Raw genomic sequence first — 24,755 nt, 5'->3', positions numbered from 1 at the left:
ATTCAGGCGATAAGAACACACATGCACACCCTTCCATACAAGAGGGAAGAGGTTTAGTGATTGTCTAGATCCTCAAATCAGATGCGTCCGGGTGGGACCCCTGTGGATACCTGTGGACATAAGAGAAATCACGTTATCAACGGTAAGTTCTTACCATAACGTCTATTTCTCTGGCTGGGTCCACAGGATTATCCACAGGATAACATTGGGATTCCCAAAGCCAATTTTAGTGGTGGGGAAGCTCCTGATTACACAGGAGGACCTTTCGCCCGAAGTCTGCGTCATGAGAGGCAAAAGTATCCAAGGCATAATGTCTGATGAATGTGTTTATGGAAGACCATGTGGCTGCCTTACATATCTGTTCTGCTGATGCACCCTGTTGTGCTGCCCATGAAGGACCTACCTTACGTGTAGAGTGTGCAGAGACATTAGCCGGGATAGGGAGATCTGCATGAGCATAAGCTTCTGATATTACCATTCGGAGCCATCTCGCTAGTGTCTGTTTACTAGCAGGCCATCCTCTTCTATGGAATCCATAGAGGATGAAGAGAGAATCTGTTTTCCTGATGGCACTAGTACGATCTATGAATATTCTTAAAGCCCGGACCACGTCCAGCGACGCTTCTCCCGCAGATAGTCCCGATACCTGAAAAGCTGGGACTACAATCTCTTCATTCAGGTGAAACTTTGACACCACCTTTGGAAGATAACTAGATCTCGTTCTGAGAACTGCTCTGTCTGGAAAAAAACTTAGGAAAGGAGACTTATATGATAATGCTCCTAAATCTGACACTCTTCTGGCTGACGCCATTGCCAGTAGAAAAAGTACTTTAGCCGTTTACCATTTAAGATCTGCGCTCTTAAGCGGTTCAAACGGAGGACCCTGGAGAAATTTAAGAACTAAATTCAAATCCCAGGGAGCTGCAGGAGGAACAAATGGAGGTTGAATATGTACAACTCCCTGAAAGAAAGTACGTACATCCTGTAAATCAGCAATCTTTCGCTGAAACCATACAGTTAATGCTGATACTTGAACTCTCAATGAAGCTACCTTCAAACCTTTATCTAATCCTGTTTGAAGGAAATCCAAAATCCTGGATACTTTAAAAGATCTTGGATTCAAATTTTTTCCAGTACACCAATGAATATAAGCTTGCCATATTCTATGATACACACGGGCCGAAGAAGGCTTTCTTGCTCTAAGCATAGTTAGGATTACTTGTTTCGAAAATCCTCTCGCTTCTTAGATAGAGGTTTCAACAGCCACGCCGTCAAAGACAGGCGATCCAGATGACTGTGGCAACAAGGACCCTGCATTAGCAGATCTGGACGTTGAGGGAGCAGTATCGGTGCTTCCACGGACATTCTTAGCAGATCTGTGTACCAATGCCTTCTTGGCCAAGCTGGAGCTATCAGAATTATCGCTCCCTTTGCTTGCTTTATTTTTCTCACTACTCTGGGTAACAGAGATATTGTAGGGAACAGATACGCCAGATGAAATTTCCATTCTACTTACAGTGCGTCTACAAGGACCGCTCCTGGGTCCCTTGTTCTCGATCCGTACCATGGAACTTTGTTGTTTAGACGAGACGCCATGAGATCTATCTCTGGTAGACCCCATCTGTTCACTAGTGTCTGAAACACTTCTGGGTGTAATGCCCATTCGGTTTCCTGAATGGTGTGTCGACTGAGAAAATCCACTTCCCAGTTCAGTACACCTGGGAAAAACACTGCTGACAATGCTGGGAGATGGAGTTCTGCCCATCTTAGAATGGGAGTTACCTTCTCCATCAGTCTCCTGCTGTGAGTTCCTCCTTGATGATTGAGGTATGCTACTGCCGTCGCATTGTCTGAGCGGATCTGGACTGGTCTTCCTTGCAGACTGTCCTTTGCCTGAACTAGAGCCAAGTAAATGGCCCTTATTTCCAACAGATTTATCGGCAGGCAACTTTCCCTTGCGGTCCATTTTCCCTGGAACCACAGGCTTCCGAGTACCGCACCCCAGCCTTGCAGGCTGGCATCTGTTGTCAGGACTTGCCATTCTTTTATCCAAAAGGGTCTCCCCTTGTTTAAATGGTCTGTCTGTAGCCACCATGCTAGAGGCCTTTTTACATTTACTGGAAACTTTATCATCTGCTTTTTTATCGTCTGATGATTTCCGTTCCATTTGGTCAGAATAAGGTGCTGCAACGGTCTGGAGTGGAATTGCGCATATTCCACCATGTCGAAGGTTGATACCATCAGACCCAACAGTCGCATTGCTGCATGGACTGACATTGTCTGGGCTTGCAACGCTTCCTGAGCCATGACCTGCACCTTGACTATCTTTTTCTCTGGTAAGAGAACTTTCTGTAGGTATGAATCCAATATGGCCCTCAAATGAACCATCCGCTGTGACAGATTCAGAGACGACTTTTCCCAATTTATGAGCCACCCGTGTCTCTGTAAACAAACTATTGTCTGTTGAAGATGGCTCAGAAGCAAATCTTGCGAATGTGCTAAGATTAACAGGTCGTCGAGGTATGGGAATATTCTTATCCCCTGTTTGCGCAGACAAGCTGCCATAACCACCATGATCTTGGTAAATACCCTGGGTGCTGTAGCTAGCCCGAAGGACAAAGCTTGGAACTGAAAATGTTCCTGGAGGATGGCAAACCTGAGGTAACACTGATGAGACAGTGCTATAGGCACATGTAGGTAAGCATCCCGCACATCCAGAGATACCATGTAATCTCCCGGTTCCATAGCCAACATTATGGAACGTAACGTCTCCATGTGGAACTTCGGGATCCAAATGTATTTGTTTAACATTTTTCAATTGAGAATTGGTCGATATGACCCATTTGGATTGTGGATCAGAAACAGGATTGGAGTAAAACCCCTGTCCCCTTTGTGATGGAGGTACTGGGACAATCACACCTGACTGCTTCTTGCAGGGCATTGGCCTTCGACTCTATACGAGATGGGCTGGTGCAAAAAAATCTTTGAGGAGGCTGCCTCCTCAATGGGAACCCATACCCCACCCCTGAGATACTACCTTCTGCACCCAAGCATCTGTTGTTGACTGTTGCCATATGTGTGCAAAATGAAGGAGTCGGCCCCCAACCCTGGAATCCTCCAGACGGAGGCCCAGCTCTTCAGGCTGATGGTTTCTGTTCAGGCTTGGAAGCTGGCTTTTGCTAGCCCACTGCTTCCTACCCCTGGTTTTGAACTGGGGTTGCTTAGACTCCTCTTTAGCTTTCGCTTTGCCAACGAAATGAGCAAAACTTTGAACCCTTAAACTTAGGGTTATAGGTAGCAGGAAATCTGACCTTCTTTGATTCAGCCTCTGATTCTGGGATATCAGATAATGGTTTCCCAAACAATATATTACCAATGAATGGCAATGCTTCCGATTCTTTCTTGGATTCCGCATCTGCCTTCCAGGTCCGTAGCCAGACTGCTCTGCGAGCGACTACTGTCAAGGCTGAAGCTTTAGAAGCAACTGTACCCATATCAATTGCTGCTTCCTCCAAGTATTGGGCAGATTGTCTTAAACGGCTTAAATGATACTCCTGCTCCGTAGTAGGAGAAGAGATGTCATTCTCTAGTTCCTCTATCCATTCGCCCATTGCCTATGCTACCCAGGCCGAAGCCATAGCAGGTATTACCACTGCTCCTACTAGAGAAAATACATTTTTCAAAAAGCTGTCTACCCTTCTGTCTGTGACATCATATAGTGAGGTAGATGACAGTGGTAAAGCAGATTTATGCACAAGTCGCAGAACTTTTGGAGGAACTTCTCTTTTCGAACAATCAGCAGCTGGAAATGGATAATAAGAATCCCATCTCTTAGGAATCTTATACTTTTTACTGGGCGCTGCCCAAGACTCATCCATCATTTCCGTCATCTCATCTGAGGCTGGGAATTCAGCTTTCACTGATTTTGTTTGTTTAAACACAGGTGCTTTAGATTTTAACACTGTCTTGGCTGGCTCTTCCAACGAGAGAACAGCCTTCACAGCATTAATAAGTTCAGCTACATCCTCTGAACTAAAGCTCTGCGATTGATCATCAAACGGAGTATTTGAATATACTGTATCATCATCTGTTGCGTCATCTTGTGTAGTCTGCCACACAGATGCATCGGTCTTAAGGTGGGTACACACTAACAGATATATCTGCAGATCAATTGATCTGCAGATATATCTATGGACGGATCGAGCAGTGTGTTCAGCATACACACTGCTCGATCCGTCGGGGGACTGACGTCACGAACTGGTCAGTTCACCTGTCAATCACCGCCGGCCGCCGCAGCATGTGTACGGGCGGTCGGCCGACCGCCCCGTACACACACAGCGACGCGCCAATATATCGGTAGATATATTGGCCGTCGGCTGTGCTGCGCGGCCGACGCGATACGTCTGTGAACGACGGAGTTCACAGACGTATCGGCCGTACACACTGGCCGACGGTCCCGCGATATATCGGCCGTTCAGAAGAACGGCCGATATATCGACCAGTGTGTACGGGCCTTTAGTCTTACTTGTCCCTTAATTGCTTGTAGAGGCTACTGGAATCAAGCCGTAGGAAGGGAGCTGCATGTATGGGTTCATAGTGTAACCTAACCCTTGAGGTGGTGCTACCGGAGTTAACCTGTCCGCAATTGAAGACAGAGTCTTTGCGAACATATTCCATGGTGGCTCTGTTGGTGGTTGAACCAACTCCTGTTTTTTACTTTGCTGAAAAGCGAAACAGTTTGCACACAAACCCTCATAAGTGACCAATTGAATCATATCAATTACCCCTGACTTACAAGATAAGCATGTTAGGGCTGTAGGAGTGCTTGACAAATTCTCCTCATCACTTTTGCCGCTCACAGACATTTTTTCTGATATTGACTACACAATTTGTGACTGAAGAACACCCTATATGTCAGTATATAGAGGTGAGATCAATCTGACCACAGTGCACCTGATTTGAGGATCAGAACAGGACTGACATTACACAGAAAAGTCAGCACACATACTAGCAGTCAGTCACATGTTAAAGCATTAGACATTGTCATATGAGAATACAACCTCCATAATAACTTATACATAAGTAGGAAAATTGTACTTCTGTTTTAAACTGGTTCTTTTTTCAACATAACATGCAGAAAACACAGTAATATACAGGTCTCATATGCAATAGGTACTAAAAATTAACAGTGCACACTAAGAAGTAGAAGGAATTTTTAGTACTGTATACCCTGCCTCCAGGGAGCGGGATACAGGGAGACTCACCACACTTCCATATCCAAGCAAATACGCTCGAAAGACGCTGAGTGGATTCAGACGCTACTGGTGTACACTGCCGCTCTTGGTAACTGATAACGGACACAGTCGCTCACTGACGGACACGGACGCTCAGCGACTTCCATGTGTAAGCAGACGCTAAGGCCTGCGACTCGGATCTCTAGTGTACACAACCACAGCGTCTAAGCTGCGACCGAGTACCCTCGTGGTAGCGTCTGAGCCGGAAGTGAGGTCATTCAGTTCATGGACGGGAGACACGCGGGAACTGGCCATGAACTCGGAGGAGGGACGGCCAGGAGAGCGTCTGAAACCCCCCGTTGACTTAAACTCCCAGGATCGCGGCCTCTCCCTAGTCCTGGCACCTATGATCCCCGGAGCGTAGCGCTGTCACACTCGAGATGTTCGGCGCATCAACACGCTGTTTGTAGTCTCCCCCAAATCAGTGTAGCTGTGTCCTGACCCCTCTAGTAAGAGGAAGTCCATAGACTCACCGTCTCCCCATGCTCCGGCCACAGCCTGGTAACATCTGCTGGACCTGCTAGAACATCCGACACAGACGCCCGTCGAGACAGCACTGATACCCGAAGGTAAGCGTTGTTGCGACCCGGTGGGGAGTTGTTGGAGCGACTTTTTCCAGTATGCGTTTAAGACGCTGTTAAGAAAAGTCGCTCAAAAAAAGTAAGTCTATAAAAATAAAATAATAAAAGCTTCAGGCTGCTTTAACAACAACAGCCCTGTGACCATGCGGCTTCCTGCCGCACCAAGCAAAAACTGATCTGACTTAGTCAGTGTGCGGGACTATATGGTGGAGGCCCCAATGCATCCTGGGAGGCCAGAAAGCTCGTGACCGTGTTGGTGCCATTTCCGCTGTCGCTCAACCATATCCCAATGTTATCCTGTGGATAATCCTGTGGACCCAGCCAGAGAAAACGCTCATAGAGGACAGAAACCACAATAAGAATGGATATAATGTATCCGGCATGAAGTATATTAGTATCAGTATGAAAGGAAGCATCGGCTGATGTACATAGTCACTGTACCCGTCGTACCCGTCTGATCTGCACTATTACAGCCTGGAAATTGGCACCATTACCATCAGCTTCTGTATGAAAACAATCCATACCTTTAAATTCTGTCCATCGAAGGGTAATGACCCGCTCACTAAAGTATAGAGGATGACTCCGAGACTCCACACGTCCACCTCCGGACCATCATACTTCTTCCCCTGGAAGAGCTCCGGGGCGGCATATGGTGGGCTACCACAAAACGTATCCAGCTTGTTGCCAATGGTAAATTCATTGCTGAATCCAAAATCTGCTATTTTAATATTCATGTCGGCATCGAGAAGAAGGTTTTCCGCCTGTTTGGATAAGAGATGACATCAGTAAGTTATTGTTCTTTTTAGGTCTGAGCTGCAGTTCACCAGAGGTCACATAGAGAACGTCAGCTCTGCTGAGCCAATGACAGATACCTGGGAGCAGGTCAGCATTAATACCCTCTGTATACCCTCTGTATACCTAAAACAGACATGCATGGAAAGGGCCAGCAGATAGCTGCAAGGAATTAGCAAATGCACACGCATCGCGGCAGCGACTATTCACACCTGCTCCCCAGTGCGTACGCACCAATGCATTCCCAGTAGCAGCGACTATTCACACCTGCTCCCCAGTGCGTACGCACCAATGCATTCCCAGTAGCAGCGACTATTCACACCTGCTCCCCAGTGCGTACGCACCAATGCATTCCCAGTAGCAGCGACTATTCACATCTGCCCCCCAGTGCGTACGCACCAATGCATTCCCAGTAGCAGCGACTATTCACACCTGCTCCCCAGTGCGTACGCACCAATGCATTCCCAGTAGCAGCGACTATTCACACCTGCCCCCCAGTGCGTACGCACCAATGCATTCCCAGTAGCAGCGACTATTCACACCTGCTCCTCAGTGCGTACGCACCAATGCATTCCCAGTAGCAGCGACTATTCACACCTGCTCCCCAGTGCGTACGCACCAATGCATTCCCAGTAGCAGCGACTATTCACACCTGCTCCCCAGTGCGTACGCACCAATGCATTCCCAGTAGCAGCGACTATTCACACCTGCTCCCCAGTGCGTACGCACCAATGCATTCCCAGTAGCAGCGACTATTCACATCTGCCCCCCAGTGCGTACGCACCAATGCATCCCCAGTAGCAGCGACTATTCACACCTGCTCCTCAGTGCGTACGCACCAATGCATTCCCAGTAGCAGCGACTATTCACACCTGCTCCCCAGTGCGTACGCACCAATGCATTCCCAGTAGCAGCGACTATTCACACCTGCTCCCCAGTGCGTACGCACCAATGCATTCCCAGTAGCAGCGACTATTCACACCTGCTCCTCAGTGCGTACGCACCAATGCATCCCCAGTAGCAGCGACTATTCACACCTGCTCCTCAGTGCGTACGCACCAATGCATTCCCAGTAGCAGCGACTATTCACACCTGCTCCTCAGTGCGTACGCACCAATGCATTCCCAGTAGCAGCGACTATTCACACCTGCTCCCCAGTGCGTACGCACCAATGCATTCCCAGTAGCAGCGACTATTCACACATGCTCCCCAGTGCGTACGCACCAATGCATTCCCAGTAGCAGCGACTATTCACACCTGCTCCTCAGTGCGTACACACCAATGCATTCCCAGTAGCAGCGACTATTCACACCTGCTCCTCAGTGCGTACACACCAATGCATTCCCAGTAGCAGCGACTATTCACACCTGCTCCCCAGTGCGTACGCACCAATGCATTCCCAGTAGCAGCGACTATTCACACCTGCTCCCCAGTGCGTACGCACCAATGCATTCCCAGTAGCAGCGACTATTCACACATGCTCCCCAGTGCGTACGCACCAATGCATTCCCAGTAGCAGCGACTATTCACACCTGCTCCCCAGTGCGTACGCACCAATGCATTCCCAGTAGCAGCGACTATTCACACCTGCTCCCCAGTGCGTACGCACCAATGCATTCCCAGTAGCAGCGACTTCACACCTGCTCCCCAGTGCGTACGCACCAATGCATTCCCAGTAGCAGCGACTATTCACACCTGCTCCCCAGTGCGTACGCACCAATGCATTCCCAGTAGCAGCGACTATTCACACCTGCTCCCCAGTGCGTACGCACCAATGCATTCCCAGTAGCAGCGACTATTCACACCTGCTCCCCAGTGCGTACGCACCAATGCATTCCCAGTAGCAGCGACTATTCACACCTGCTCCCCAGTGCGTACGCACCAATGCATTCCCAGTAGCAGCGACTATTCACACCTGCTCCCCAGTGCGTACGCACCAATGCATTCTCAGTAGCAGCGACTATTCACACCTGCTCCCCAGTGCGTACGCACCAATGCATTCCCAGTAGCAGCGACTATTCACACCTGCTCCCCAGTGCGTACGCACCAATGCATTCCCAGTAGCAGCGACTATTCACACCTGCTCTCCACTGCGTACGCACCAATGCATTCCCAGTAGCAGCGACTATTCACACCTGCTCCCCAGTGCGTACGCACCAATGCATTCCCAGTAGCAGCGACTATTCACACCTGCTCCCCATTGCGTATGCACCAATGCATTCCCAGTAGCAGCGACTACTCACACCTGCTCACCAGTGAGTACGCACCAATGCATTCCCAGTAGCAGCGACTACTCACACCTGCTCCCCAGTGCGTACGCACCAATGCATTCCCAGTAGCAGCGACTATTCACGCCTGCTCCCCAGTGCGTACGCACCAATGCATTCCCAGTAGCAGCGACTATTCAAACCTGCTCTCCACTGCGTACGCACCAATGCATTCCAGGTAGCAGCGACTATTCACACCTGCTCCCCAGTGCGTATGCACCAATGCATTCCCAGTAGCAGCGACTATTCACACCTGCTCCCCAGTGCGTACACACCAATGCATTCCCAGTAGCAGCGACTATTCACACCTGCTCCCCAGTGCGTACGCACCAATGCATTCCCAGTAGCAGCGACTATTCAAACCTGCTCTCCACTGTGTACGCACCAATGCATTCCCAGTAGCAGCGACTATTCAAACCTACTCTCCACTGCGTACGCACCAATGCATTCCCAGTAGCAGCGACTATTCAAACCTGCTCTCCACTGCGTACGCACCAATGCATTCCCAGTGGCAGCGGGTGTCGGCACTCTAGTCACGGCAAACCACCCATAATCGCAGCTATCAATTGTAATAGATAGATTGGTGCACCCTTAATGTAATAGATAGATTAGTACACCCTAATGTAATAGATAGATTAGTACACCCTTAATGTAAAATCACCCTTAATGAAAAATAGATTAGTACACCTTTAATGTAATAGATAGATTAGTACACCCTTAATGTAAAATAGATTAGTACACCCTTAATGTAAGATAGATTTGTACACCCTTAATGTAATAAATAGATTAGTACACACTTAATGTAAGATCACCCTTAATGTAAGATAGATTAGTACACCTTTAATGTAATAGATAGATTAGTACACCCTTAATGTAATAGATAGATTAGTACACCCTTATTGTAATAGATAGATTAGTGCACCCTTAATGTAAAATAGATTAGTACACCCTTAATGTAAAATAGATTAGTACACCCTTAATGTAATAAATAGATTAGTACACCCTTAATGTAAGATCACCCTTAATGTAAAATAGATTAGTACACCTTTAATGTAATAGATTATTACACCTTTAATGTAATAGATAGATTAGTACACCCTTAATGTAATAGATTAGTACACCCTTAATGTAAGATAGATTAGTATACCCTTAATGTAAAATAGATTAGTACACCCTTAATGTAAGATAGATTAGTACACCCTTAATGTAATAGATAGATTAATAAACCTATACATGTAATAGATAGATTAGTACACCCTTAATGTAATAGATTAGTACACCCTTAATGTAAGATAGATTAGTATACCCTTAATGTAAAATAGATTAGTACACCCTTAATGTAAGATAGATTAGTACACCCTTAATGTAATAGATAGATTAATAAACCTATACATGTAAAATAGATTAGTACACCCTTAATGTAAGATAGATTTGTACACCCTTAATGTAATAAATAGATTAGTACACACTTAATGTAAGATCACCCTTAATGTAAGATAGATTAGTACACCTTTAATGTAATAGATAGATTAGTACACCCTTAATGTAAGATAGATTAGTATACCCTTAATGTAAAATAGATTAGTACACCCTTAATGTAAAATAGATTAGTACACCCTTAATGTAATAGATAGATTAATACACCTATACATGTAATAGATAGATTAGTACACCCTTAATGTAATAGATAGATTAATACACCTATACATGTAATAGATAGATTAGTACACCCTTAATGTAATAGATAGATTAATACACCTATACATGTAATAGATAGATTAGTACACCCTTAATGTAATAGATAGATTAATACACCCATACATGTAATAGATAGATTAGTACACCCTTAATGTAATAGATAGATTAATACACCCATACATGTAATAGATAGATTAGTACACCCTTACATGTAATAGATAGATTAGTACACCCATACATGTAATAGATAGATTATTACACCCTTAATGTAATAGATAGATTAGTACACCCATACATGTAATAGATAGATTAGTACACCCATACATGTAATAGATAGATTATTACACCATTAATGTAATAGATAGATTAGTACACCCTTAATGTAATAGATAGATTAGTACACCCTTAATGTAATAGATTAGTACACCCATACATGTAATAGATAGATTAGTACACCCTTAATGTAATAGATAGATTAGTACACCCTTAATGTAATAGATAGATTAGTACACCCTTAATGTAATAGATAGATTAGTACACCCTTAATGTAATAAATAGATCAGTACACCCTTAATGTAATAGATAGATTAGTACACCCTTAATGTAATAGATAGATTAGTACACCCTTAATGTAATAGATAGATTAGTACACCCATACATGTAATAGATAGATTAGTACACCCTTAATGTAATAGATAGATTAGTACACCCATACATGTAATAGATAGATTAGTACACCCTTAATGTAATAGATAGATTAGTACACCCATACATGTAATAGATAGATTAGTACACCCTTAATGTAATAGATAGATTAGTACACCCTTAATGTAATAGATAGATTAGTACACCCTTAATGTAATAGATAGATTAGTACACCCTTAATGTAATAAATAGATCAGTACACCCTTAATGTAATAGATAGATTAGTACACCCTTAATGTAATAGATAGATTAGTACACCCTTATTGTAATAGATAGATTAGTGCACCCTTAATGTAATAGATAGATTAGTACACCCTTAATGTAATAGATAGATTAGTACACCCTTAATGTAATAGATTAGTACACCCATACATGTAATAGATAGATTAGTACACCCTTAATGTAATAGATAGATTAGTACACCCTTAATGTAATAGATAGATTAGTACACCCTTAATGTAATAAATAGATCAGTACACCCTTAATGTAATAGATAGATTAGTACACCCTTAATGTAATAATAAGAATTTACTTACCGATAATTCTATTTCTCGGAGTCCGTAGTGGATGCTGGGGTTCCTGAAAGGACCATGGGGAATAGCGGCTCCGCAGGAGACAGGGCACAAAAAAGTAAAGCTTTACTAGGTCAGGTGGTGTGCACTGGCTCCTCCCCCTATGACCCTCCTCCAGACTCCAGTTAGGTACTGTGCCCGGACGAGCATACACAATAAGGGAGGCATTTTGAATCCCGGGTAAGACTCATACCAGCCACACCAATCACACCGTACAACTTGTGATCTAAACCCAGTTAACAGTATGATAACAGAAAGGGCCTCTTAAAGATGGCTCCTTAACAATAACCCGAATTAGTTAACAATAACTATGTACAAGTATTGCAGATAATCCGCACTTGGGATGGGCGCCCAGCATCCACTACGGACTCCGAGAAATAGAATTATCGGTAAGTAAATTCTTATTTTCTCTATCGTCCTAAGTGGATGCTGGGGTTCCTGAAAGGACCATGGGGATTATACCAAAGCTCCCAAACGGGCGGGAGAGTGCGGATGACTCTGCAGCACCGAATGAGAGAACTCCAGGTCCTCCTTTGCCAGGGTATCAAATTTGTAAAATTTTACAAACGTGTTCTCCCCCGACCACGTAGCTGCTCGGCAGAGTTGTAATGCCGAGACCCCTCGGGCAGCCGCCCAAGATGAGCCCACCTTCCTTGTGGAGTGGGCTTTTACAGTTTTAGGCTGTGGCAGGCCTGCCACAGAATGTGCAAGTTGAATTGTGTTACAAATCCAACGAGCAATCGACTGCTTAGAAGCAGGTGCGCCCAACTTGTTGGGTGCATACAATATAAACAGCGAGTCAGATTTTCTGACTCCAGCCGTCCTTGAAATGTATATTTTTAAGGCTCTGACAACGTCCAACAACTTGGAGTCCTCCAAGTCGCTAGTGGCCGCAGGCACCACAATAGGTTGGTTCAGATGAAATGCTGATACCACTTTAGGGAGAAAATGCGGACGAGTCCGCAGTTCTGCCCTATCCGAATGGAAGATTAGATAAGGACTTTTATAAGATAAAGCCGCCAATTCAGATACTCTCCTGGCAGAGGCCAGGGCTAGTAACATAGTCACTTTCAATGTGAGATATTTCAAATCCACCTTTTTCAATGGTTCAAACCAATGGGATTTGAGGAAATCTAAAACTACATTTAGATCCCACGGTGCCACCGGAGGCACCACAGGAGGCTGTATATGCAGTACTCCCTTGACAAAAGTCTGGACCTCAGGGACAGAGGCCAATTCTTTTTGGAAGAATATTGACAGGGCCGAAATTTGAACCTTAATGGATCCCAATTTGAGACCCATAGATAATCCTGATTGCAGGAAATGTAGGAAACGACCCAGTTGGAATTCCTCCGTCGGAACACTCCGATCCTCGCACCACGCTACATATTTTCGCCAAATGCGGTGATAATGTTTCACGGTGACTTCCTTCCGTGCCTTAATCAAGGTAGGAATGACTTCTTCTGGAATGCCTTTCCCTTTTAGGATCTGGCGTTCAACCGCCATGCCGTCAAACGCAGCCGCGGTAAGTCTTGAAAAAGACAGGGACCCTGCTGTAGCAGGTCCCTTCTCAGAGGTAGAGGCCACGGTTCGTCCGTGAGCATCTCTTGAAGTTCCGGATACCAAGTCCTTCTCGGCCAATCCGGAACCACTAGTATTGTTCTTACTCTTCTTTGCCGTATGATCTTCAATACCTTTGGTATGAGCGGCAGAGGAGGAAACACATACACTGACTGGTACACCCAAAGAGTTACCAGTGCGTCCACAGCTATTGCCTGTGGATCTCTTGACCTGGCGCAATATTTGTCCAGTTTCTTGTTGAGGCGAGACGCCATCATGTCTACAATTGGTCTTTCCCAACGGTCTATTAACATGTTGAAGACTTCTGGATGTAGACCCCACTCTCCCGGATGAAGATCGTGTCTGCTGAGGAAGTCTGCTTCCCAGTTGTCCACGCCCGGGATGAACACTGCTGACAGTGCTATCACGTGATTCTCCGCCCAGCGAAGAATCTTGGCAGCTTCTGCCATTGCACTCCTGCTTCTTGTGCCGCCCTGCCTGTTTACATGGGCGACCGCCGTGATGTTGTCCGACTGAATCAACACCGGCTTTCCTTTCAGGAGAAGTTCCGCCTGGCTTAGAGCATTGTAGATTGCTCTTAGTTCCAGAATGTTTATGTGAAGAGACTTTTCCAGACTCGTCCATACTCCCTGGAAGTTTCTTCCTTGTGTGACTGCTCCCCAGCCTCTCAGGCTGGCGTCCGTGGTCACCAGGATCCAATCCTGAATGCCGAATCTGCGGCCTTCTAATAGGTGAGCCTTCTGCAACCACCACAGAAGTGACACCCTTGTCTTTGGTGACAGGGTTATTCGCAGGTGCATCTGCAGATGCGACCCTGACCATTTGTCCAACAGATCCCTTTGGAATATTCTTGCATGGAATCTGCCGAATGGAATTGCTTCGTAAGAAGTCACCATTTTTCCCAGGACTCTTGTGCATTGATGTACTGACACCTTTCCTGGTTTTAGGAGGTTCCTGACCAGATCGGATAACTCCTTGGCTTTTTCCTCTGGAAGGAAAACCTTTTTCTGAACCGTGTCCAGAATCATTCCTAGGAACAGCAGACGAGTTGTCGGGATTAAATGGGATTTTGGAATATTCAGAATCCACCCGTGTTGTCTTAGCACCTCTTGAGATAGTGCTAAAGCTGTCTCCAGCTGTTCTCTGGACCTTGCCCTTATTAGGAGATCGTCCAAGTATGGGATAACTAATACGCCTTTTCTTCGAAGAAGAATCATCATCTCGGCCATTACCTTGGTAAAGACCCGAGGCGCCGTGGACAATCCGAACGGCAGCGTCTGAAACTGATAGTGACAGTTTTGAACAATGAACCTGAGGTACCCCTGGTGTGCGGGGTAAATCGGAACGTGTAGATACGCATCCTTGATGTCCAAGGATACCATAAAGTCCCCTTCTTCCAGGTTCGCTATCACTGCTCTGAGTGACTCCATCTTGAACTTGAACTTTTTTATGTAGAGGTTCAAGGACTTCAGATTTAGAATAGGCCTTACCGAGCCATCCGGCTTCGGTACCACAAATAGAGTGGAATAATACCCCTTTCCTTGTTGTAATAGGGGTACTTTGACTATCACCTGCTGAGCGTACAGCTTGTGAATGGCTTCCAACACCCTCTCCCTTTCGGAAGAGACGGTTGGTAAAGCAGACTTCAGGAAACGATGAGGAGGATCCGTCTCTAATTCCAACCTGTACCCCTGAGATATTATCTGCAGGATCCAGGGGTCTACCTGCGAGTGAGCCCACTGCGCGCTGTAATTTTTGAGACGGCCGCCCACTGTCCCCGAGTCCGCTTGAGAGGCCCCAGCGTCATGCTGAGGTTTTTGCAGGAGCCGGGGAGGGCTTCTGTTCCTGGGAAGGAGCTGCCTGTTGGTGTCTCTTCCCTCTTCCTCTGCCTCGTGGCAGGTACGACAAACCCTTTGCTCTCTTATTTTTGTAGGAGCGAAAAGGCTGCGGTTGAAAGGTCGGTGCCTTTCTCTGTTGGGGAGTGACTTGAGGTAAAAAAGTGGATTTCCCGGCAGTAGCCGTGGCCACCAAGTCTGATAGACCAACTCCAAATAACTCCTCCCCTTTATACGGCAAAACCTCCATGTGACGTTTTGAATCCGCATCGCCTGTCCACTGTCGTGTCCATAAGGCTCTTCTGGCTGAAATGGACATAGCACTCACCCGAGATGCCAGTGTGCAAATATCCCTCTGTGCATCACGCATATAGATAAATGCATCCTTTATTTGTTCTAACGACAGTAAAACATTGTCCCTATCTAGGGTATCAATATTTTCAATCAGGGATTCTGACCAAACTACTCCAGCACTGCACATCCAGGCAGTTGCTATAGCTGGTCGTAGTATAACACCTGCATGTGTGTATATATTCTTTTGAATAACTTCCATCTTTCTATCTGATGGATCCTTAAGTGCGGCCGTCTCAGGAGAGGGTAACGCCACTTGTTTAGATAAGCGTGTGAGCGCCTTGTCCACCTTAGGGGGTGTTTCCCAGCGCGCCCTAACCTCTGGCGGGAAAGGGTATAATGCCAATAACTTTTTTGAAATTATCAACTTTTTATCAGGAGCAACCCACGCTTCATCACACACGTCATTTAATTCTTCTGATTCAGGAAAAACTGTTTGTAGTTTTTTCACACCATACATAATACCCTGTTTTACGGTATCTGTAGTATCAGCTAAATGTAACGTCTCCTTCATTGCCAAAATCATATAACGTGTGGCCCTACTGGAAAATACGTTTGAATTTCTACCGTCGCCACTGGAATCAGTGCCTGTGTCTGGGTCTGTGTCGACCGACTGAGGCAAAGGGCGTTTTACAGCCCCTGACGGTGTTTGAGGCGCCTGGACAGGCATTAATTGATTGTCCGGCCGCCTCATGTCCTCAACTGACTGTTTAAGGGAAGATAAACCATCACGTAATTCCACAAATAAAGGCATCCATTCTGGTGTCGACCCCCTGGGGGGTGACATCTGCATATTTGGCAATTGCTCCGCCTCCACACCAATATCGTCCTCATACATGTCGACACCCCGTACCGACACACACCGCAAACTCACAGGGAATGCTCTAATGAAGACAGGACCCACTAGCCCTTTTGGGGAGACAGAGGGAGAGTCTGCCAGCACACACCACAAAGCGCTATATATACAAGGGATATCCTTATATTAAGTGCTCCCTTATAGCTGCTTTAATATATAATATATATATATATAGCCATTAATGTGCCCCCCCTCTCTGTTTTACCCTGTTTCTGTAGTGCAGTGCAGGGGAGAGACCTGGGAGCCGTCCTGACCAGCGGAGCTGTGACAGAAAATGGCGCCGTGTGCTGAGGAGATAGGCCCCGCCCCTTTTTCGGCGGGTTCTTCTCCCGCTATTTTTCCAGTCAGGCAGGGGTTAAATATCTCCATATAGCCCCTATGGGCTATATGTGAGGTATTTTTAGCCTTGTATAAGGTTTATATTTGCCTCTCAGAGCGCCCCCCCCCAGCGCTCTGCACCCTCAGTGACTGCCCAGTGAAGTGTGCTGAGAGGAAAATGGCGCACAGCTGCAGTGCTGTGCGCTACCTTATGAAGACTGAGGAGTCTTCAGCCGCCGGTTTCCGGACCTCTTCACGCTTCAGCATCTGCAAGGGGGTCGGCGGCGCGGCTCCGGGACCGGACTCCACGGCTGGGCCTGTGTTCGATCCCTCTGGAGCTAATGGTGTCCAGTAGCCAAGCAGCAAATCCACTCTGCATGCAGGTGAGTTTACTACTTTCCCCCTAAGTCCCACGTTGCAGTGATCCTGTTGCCAGCAGGACTCACTGTAAAGAAAAAAACCTAAACTAAACTTTCTCTAAGCAGCTCTTTAGGAGAGCCACCTAGATTGCACCCTTCTCGTTCGGGCACAAAATCTAACTGGAGTCTGGAGGAGGGTCATAGGGGGAGGAGCCAGTGCACACCACCTGACCTAGTAAAGCTTTACTTTTTTGTGCCCTGTCTCCTGCGGAGCCGCTATTCCCCATGGTCCTTTCAGGAACCCCAGCATCCACTTAGGACGATAGAGAAAGATAGATTAGTACACCCTTAATGTAATAGATAGATTAGTACACCCATACATGTAATAGATAGATTAGTACACCCATACATGTAATAGATAGATTAGTACACCCATACATGTAATAGATAGATTAGTACACCCTTAATGTAATAGATAGATTAGTACACCCATACATGTAATAGATAGATTAGTACACCCTTAATGTAATAGATAGATTAGTACACCCTTAATGTAATAGATAGATTAGTACACCCATACATGTAATAGATAGATTAGTACACCCTTAATGTAATAGATAGATTAGTACACCCTTAATGTAATAGATAGATTAGTACACCCTTATTGTAATAGATAGATTAGTGCACCCTTAATGTAATAGATAGATTAGTACACCCTTAATGTAATAGATAGATTAGTACACCCTTAATGTAATAGATTAGTACACCCATACATGTAATAGATAGATTAGTACACCCTTAATGTAATAGATAGATTAGTACACCCTTAATGTAATAGATAGATTAGTACACCCTTAATGTAATAAATAGATCAGTACACCCTTAATGTAATAGATAGATTAGTACACCCTTAATGTAATAGATAGATTAGTACACCCTTAATGTAATAGATAGATTAGTACACCCATACATGTAATAGATAGATTAGTACACCCATACATGTAATAGATAGATTAGTACACCCATACATGTAATAGATAGATTAGTACACCCTTAATGTAATAGATAGATTAGTACACCCATACATGTAATAGATAGATTAGTACACCCTTAATGTAATAGATAGATTAGTACACCCTTAATGTAATAGATAGATTAGTACACCCATACATGTAATAGATAGATTAGTACACCCTTAATGTAATAGATAGATTAGTACACCCTTAATGTAATAGATAGATTAGTACACCCTTAATGTAATAGATAGATTAGTACACCCTTAATGTAATAGATAGATTAGTACACCCATACATGTAATAGATAGATTAGTACACCCTTAATGTAATAGATAGATTAGTACACCCTTAATGTAATAGATAGATTAGTACACCCTTAATGTAATAGATAGATTAGTACACCCTTAATGTAATAAATAGATCAGTACACCCTTAATGTAATAGATAGATTAGTACACCCTTAATGTAATAGATAGATTAGTACACCCTTATTGTAATAGATAGATTAGTGCACCCTTAATGTAATAGATAGATTAGTACACCCTTAATGTAATAGATAGATTAGTACACCCTTAATGTAATAGATTAGTACACCCATACATGTAATAGATAGATTAGTACACCCTTAATGTAATAGATAGATTAGTACACCCTTAATGTAATAGATAGATTAGTACACCCTTAATGTAATAAATAGATCAGTACACCCTTAATGTAATAGATAGATTAGTACACCCTTAATGTAATAGATAGATTAGTACACCCTTAATGTAATAGATAGATTAGTACACCCATACATGTAATAGATAGATTAGTACACCCATACATGTAATAGATAGATTAGTACACCCATACATGTAATAGATAGATTAGTACACCCTTAATGTAATAGATAGATTAGTACACCCATACATGTAATAGATAGATTAGTACACCCTTAATGTAATAGATAGATTAGTACACCCTTAATGTAATAGATAGATTAGTACACCCATACATGTAATAGATAGATTAGTACACCCTTAATGTAATAGATAGATTAGTACACCCTTAATGTAATAGATAGATTAGTACACCCTTATTGTAATAGATAGATTAGTGCACCCTTAATGTAATAGATAGATTAGTACACCCTTAATGTAATAGATAGATTAGTACACCCTTAATGTAATAGATTAGTACACCCATACATGTAATAGATAGATTAGTACACCCTTAATGTAATAGATAGATTAGTACACCCTTAATGTAATAGATAGATTAGTACACCCTTAATGTAATAAATAGATCAGTACACCCTTAATGTAATAGATAGATTAGTACACCCTTAATGTAATAGATAGATTAGTACACCCTTAATGTAATAGATAGATTAGTACACCCATACATGTAATAGATAGATTAGTACACCCATACATGTAATAGATAGATTAGTACACCCATACATGTAATAGATAGATTAGTACACCCTTAATGTAATAGATAGATTAGTACACCCATACATGTAATAGATAGATTAGTACACCCTTAATGTAATAGATAGATTAGTACACCCTTAATGTAATAGATAGATTAGTACACCCATACATGTAATAGATAGATTAGTACACCCTTAATGTAATAGATAGATTAGTACACCCTTAATGTAATAGATAGATTAGTACACCCTTAATGTAATAGATAGATTAGTACACCCTTAATGTAATAGATAGATTAGTACACCCATACATGTAATAGATAGATTAGTACACCCATACATGTAATAGATAGATTAGTACACCCTTAATGTAATAGATAGATCAGTACACCCTTAATGTAATAGATAGATTAGTACACCCATACATGTAATAATAAGATTTTACTTACCGATAAATCTATTTCTCGTAGTCCGTAGTGGATGCTGGGGACTCCGTCAGGACCATGGGGATTAGCGGCTCCGCAGGAGACAGGGCACAAAAATAAAGCTTTAGGATCAGGTGGTTTGCACTGGCTCCTCCCCCTATGACCCTCCTCCAAGCCTCAGTTAGGATACTGTGCCCGGACGAGCGTACACAATAAGGAAGGATTTTGAATCCCGGGTAAGACTCATACCAGCCACACCAATCACACCGTACAACTTGTGATCTGAACCCAGTTAACAGTATGACAAACGTAGGAGCCTCTGAACAGACGGCTCACAACAATAACAACCCGATTTTTTTGTAACAATAACTATGTACAAGTATTGCAGACAATCCGCACTTGGGATGGGCGCCCAGCATCCACTACGGACTACGAGAAATAGATTTATCGGTAAGTAAAATCTTATTTTCTCTGACGTCCTAGTGGATGCTGGGGACTCCGTCAGGACCATGGGGATTATACCAAAGCTCCCAAACGGGCGGGAGAGTGCGGATGACTCTGCAGCACCGAATGAGAGAACTCCAGGTCCTCTTTAGCCAGGGTATCAAATTTGTAGAATTTTACAAACGTGTTCTCCCCCGACAACGTAGCTGCTCGGCAGAGTTGTAATGCCGAGACCCCTCGGGCAGCCGCCCAGGATGAGCCCACCTTCCTTGTGGAATGGGCCTTGACAGATTTAGGCTGTGGCAGGCCTGCCACAGAATGTGCAAGTTGAATTGTGCTACAAATCCAACGAGCAATCGTCTGCTTAGAAGCAGGAGCACCCAACTTGTTGGGTGCATACAGTATAAACAGCGAGTCAGATTTTCTGACTCCAGCCGTCCTTGAAATATATATTTTCAATGCCCTGACAACGTCCAGCAACTTGGAATCCTCCAAATCGCTAGTAGCCGCAGGCACCACAATAGGCTGGTTCAGGTGAAACGCTGACACCACCTTAGGCAGAAACTGAGGGCGCGTCCGCAGTTCTGCCCTGTCCGAATGGAAAATCAGATATGGGCTTTTATACGATAAAGCCGCCAATTCTGACACTCTCCTGGCTGAAGCCAGGGCCAGTAGCATGGTTACTTTCCATGTAAGATATTTCAAATCCACCGATTTGAGTGGCTCAAACCAATGGGATTTGAGAAAATCCAAAACTACATTAAGGTCCCACGGAGCCACTGGGGGCACAACCGGGGGCTGTATATGTAGTACTCCTTTTACAAAAGTCTGGACTTCAGGAACTGAAGCCAATTCTTTCTGGAAGAAAATCGACAGGGCCGAAATTTGAACCTTAATGGACCCCAATTTGAGGCCCATAGACAATCCTGTTTGCAGGAAATGTAGGAATCGACCCAATTGAAATTCCTCCGTGGGGGCCTTCCTGGCCTCACACCACGCAACATATTTTCTCCAAATGCGGTGATAATGTTGTGCAGTCACCTCCTTCCTGGCTTTTACCAGTGTAGGAATGACCTCTTCCGGAATGCCTTTTTCCCTTAGAATTCGGCGTTCAACCGCCATGCCGTCAAACGCAGCCGCGGTAAGTCTTGGAATAGACACGGTCCCTGCTGAAGCAGGTCCCGTCTTAGAGGTAGAGGCCACGGATCTTCCGTGAGCATCTGCTGAAGTTCCGGGTACCAAGTTCTTCTTGGCCAATCCGGAGCCACGAGTATCGTTCTTACTCCCCTTTGCCGTATAATTCTCAGTACTTTTGGTATGAGAGGCAGAGGAGGAAACACATACACTGACTGGAACACCCACGGTGTTACCAGAGCGTCCACAGCTATTGCCTGAGGGTCTCTTGACCTGGCGCAATACCTGTCCAGTTTTTTGTTGAGGCGAGACGCCATCATATCCACCTTTGGTTTTTCCCAACGGTTCACAATCATGTGGAAGACTTCTGGATGAAGTCCCCACTCTCCCGGGTGTAGATCGTGTCTGCTGAGGAAGTCTGCTTCCCAGTTGTCCACTCCCGGAATGAACACTGCTGACAGTGCTATCACATGATCTTCCGCCCAGCGAACAATCCTTGCAGCTTCTGCCATTGCTCTCCTGCTTCTTGTGCCGCCCTGTCTGTTTACGTGGGCGACTGCCGTGATGTTGTCCGACTGGATCAACACCGGCTGACCCTGAAGCAGGGGTTTTGCCAGGCTTAGAGCATTGTAAATCGCTCTTAGCTCCAGTATATTTATGTGAAGAGACATCTCCAGGCTTGACCATACTCCCTGGAAGTTTCTTCCCTGTGTGACCGCTCCCCAGCCTCTCAGACTGGCATCCGTGGTCACCAGGACCCAGTCCTGTATGCCGAATCTGCGGCCCTCTAACAGATGAGCACTCTGCAACCACCACAGAAGAGACACCCTTGTCCGTGGCGATAAGGTTATCCGCTGATGCATCTGCAGATGCGATCCGGACCATTTGTCCAGCAGATCCCACTGAAAAGTTCGTGCGTGGAATCTGCCAAATGGAATCGCTTCGTAAGAAGCCACCATCTTTCCCAGGACTCTTGTGCATTGATGCACAGACACTTTCCCTGGTTTTAGGAGGTTCCTGACAAGTTCGGATAACTCCCTGGCTTTCTCCTCCGGAAGAAACACCTTTTTCTGAACCGTGTCCAGAATCATTCCCAGGAACAGCAGACGTGTCGTCGGGGTCAATTGAGATTTTGGAAAATTCAGAATCCACCCGTGCTGTTGCAGCACTACTTGGGTTAGTGCTACTACGTCCCCCAGCTGTTCCCTGGACCTTGCCCTTATCAGGAGATCGTCCAAGTAAGGGATAATTAATACGCCTTTTCTTCGCAGAAGAAACATCATTTCGGCCATTACCTTGGTAAAGACCCGAGGTGCCGTGGACAATCCAAACGGCAGCGTCTGAAACTGATAATGACAGTTTTGCACCACGAACCTGAGGTACCCTTGATGTGAAGGGCAAATTGGGACATGCAGGTAAGCATCCTTGATGTCCAGGGACACCATAAAGTCCCCTTCTTCCAGATTCGCTATCACTGCTCTGAGTGACTCCATCTTGAACTTGAATTTTTGTATGTACAGGTTCAAAGATTTCAGATTTAGAATAGGTCTTACCGAGCCGTCCGGCTTCGGTACCACAAATAGTGTGGAATAATACCCCTTTCCCTGTTGTAGGAGGGGTACCTTGACTATCACCTGCTGAGAATACAGCTTGTGAATGGCTTCCAATACCGTCGCCCTGTCTGAGGGAGACGTTGGCAGAGCAGACTTTAGGAACCGGCGAGGGGGAGACTTCTCGAATTCCAACCTGTAACCCTGAGATACTATCTGCAGGATCCAGGGGTCCACCTGTGAGTGAGCCCACTGTGCGCTGAAATTCTTGAGTCAACCACCACCGCCCCTGAGTCCGCTTGTAAAGCCCCAACGTCATGCTGAGGGCTTTGCAGAAGCCGGGGGGGGGCTTCTGCTCCTGGGAAGAAGCTGCTTGGTGCACTCTCTTACCCTTTCCTTTGCCTCGGGGCAAATATGACTGTCCTTTCGCCCGCTTGTTCCTATAGGAACAAAAGGACTGCGGCTGAAAAGACGGTGTCTTTTTCTGTTGGGAGGGGACTTGAGGTAAAAAGGTGGATTTCCCGGCTGTTGCCGTGGCCACCAAATCCGATAGACCGACCCCAAATAATTCCTCCCCCTTATACGGCAATACTTCCATATGCCGTTTGGAATCCGCATCACCTGACCATTGTCGCGTCCATAAACTTCTTCTGGCAGATATGGACATCGCACTTACTCTCGATGCCGGAGTGCAAATATCCCTCTGAGCATCTCGCAAATAAAGAAAAGCATCCTTTAATTGCTCTAAAGTCAATAAAATACTGTCCCTATCTAGGGTATCAATATTTTCAGTCAGGGAATCCGACCAAACCACCCCAGCACTGCACATCCATGCAGAGGCGATGGCTGGTCGCAGTATAACACCAGTATGAGTGTATATACTTTTCAGGGTAGTTTCCAGCCTCCTATCCGCTGGATCCTTGAGGGCGGCCGTTTCAGGAGACGGTAACGCCACTTGTTTTGATAAGCGTGTGAGCGCCTTATCCACCCTAGGGGGTGTTTCCCAGCGCGCCCTAACCTCTGGCGGGAAAGGATATAATGCCAATAACTTCTTTGAAATTAGCAGTTTTCTATCGGGGTTAACCCACGCTTCATCACACACTTCATTCAATTCGTCTGATTCAGGAAAAACTACAGGTAGTTTTTTCAGACCCCACATAATACCCCTTTTTGTGGTACATGCAGTATCAGAGATATGCAAAGCCTCCTTCATTGCCGTGATCATATAACGTGTGGCCCTACTGGAAAATACGTTTGTTTCTTCACCGTCGACACTAGATTCGGTGTCCGTGTCTGGGTCTGTGTCGACCGATTTTTGTAATGTGCTGACATTATCACGTAATTCCATAAACAAAGCCATCCATTCCGGTGTCGACTCCCTAGGGGGTGACATCACCATTACCGGCAATTGCTCCGCCTCCACACCAACATCGTCCTCATACATGTCGACACACACGTACCGACACACAGCAGACACACAGGGAATGCTCTTATCGAAGACAGGACCCCACTAGCCCTTTGGGGAGACAGAGGGAGAGTTTGCCAGCACACACCCAAGCG

General features: G+C 45.2%; 1 protein-coding gene across 1 annotated transcript in view; it reads right to left on the bottom strand.

Annotated features, from left to right (window-relative positions):
- Window positions 1–24,755, bottom strand: part of MARK1 (microtubule affinity regulating kinase 1) — a 721,120-nt gene that overhangs the window by 224,571 nt on the left and 471,794 nt on the right. Inside the window, exon 7 of the mRNA XM_063919434.1 lies at window positions 6,400–6,636. Coding sequence (XP_063775504.1) covers window positions 6,400–6,636 — 237 coding nt within the window. The remainder of the gene's footprint in view (window positions 1–6,399; window positions 6,637–24,755) is intronic.

This window comes from Pseudophryne corroboree, chromosome 4 (genome assembly GCF_028390025.1).
Source record: "Pseudophryne corroboree isolate aPseCor3 chromosome 4, aPseCor3.hap2, whole genome shotgun sequence".
Taxonomy (NCBI): domain Eukaryota; kingdom Metazoa; phylum Chordata; class Amphibia; order Anura; family Myobatrachidae; genus Pseudophryne; species Pseudophryne corroboree.
This window is presented reverse-complemented; position numbering and strand designations above follow the sequence as displayed.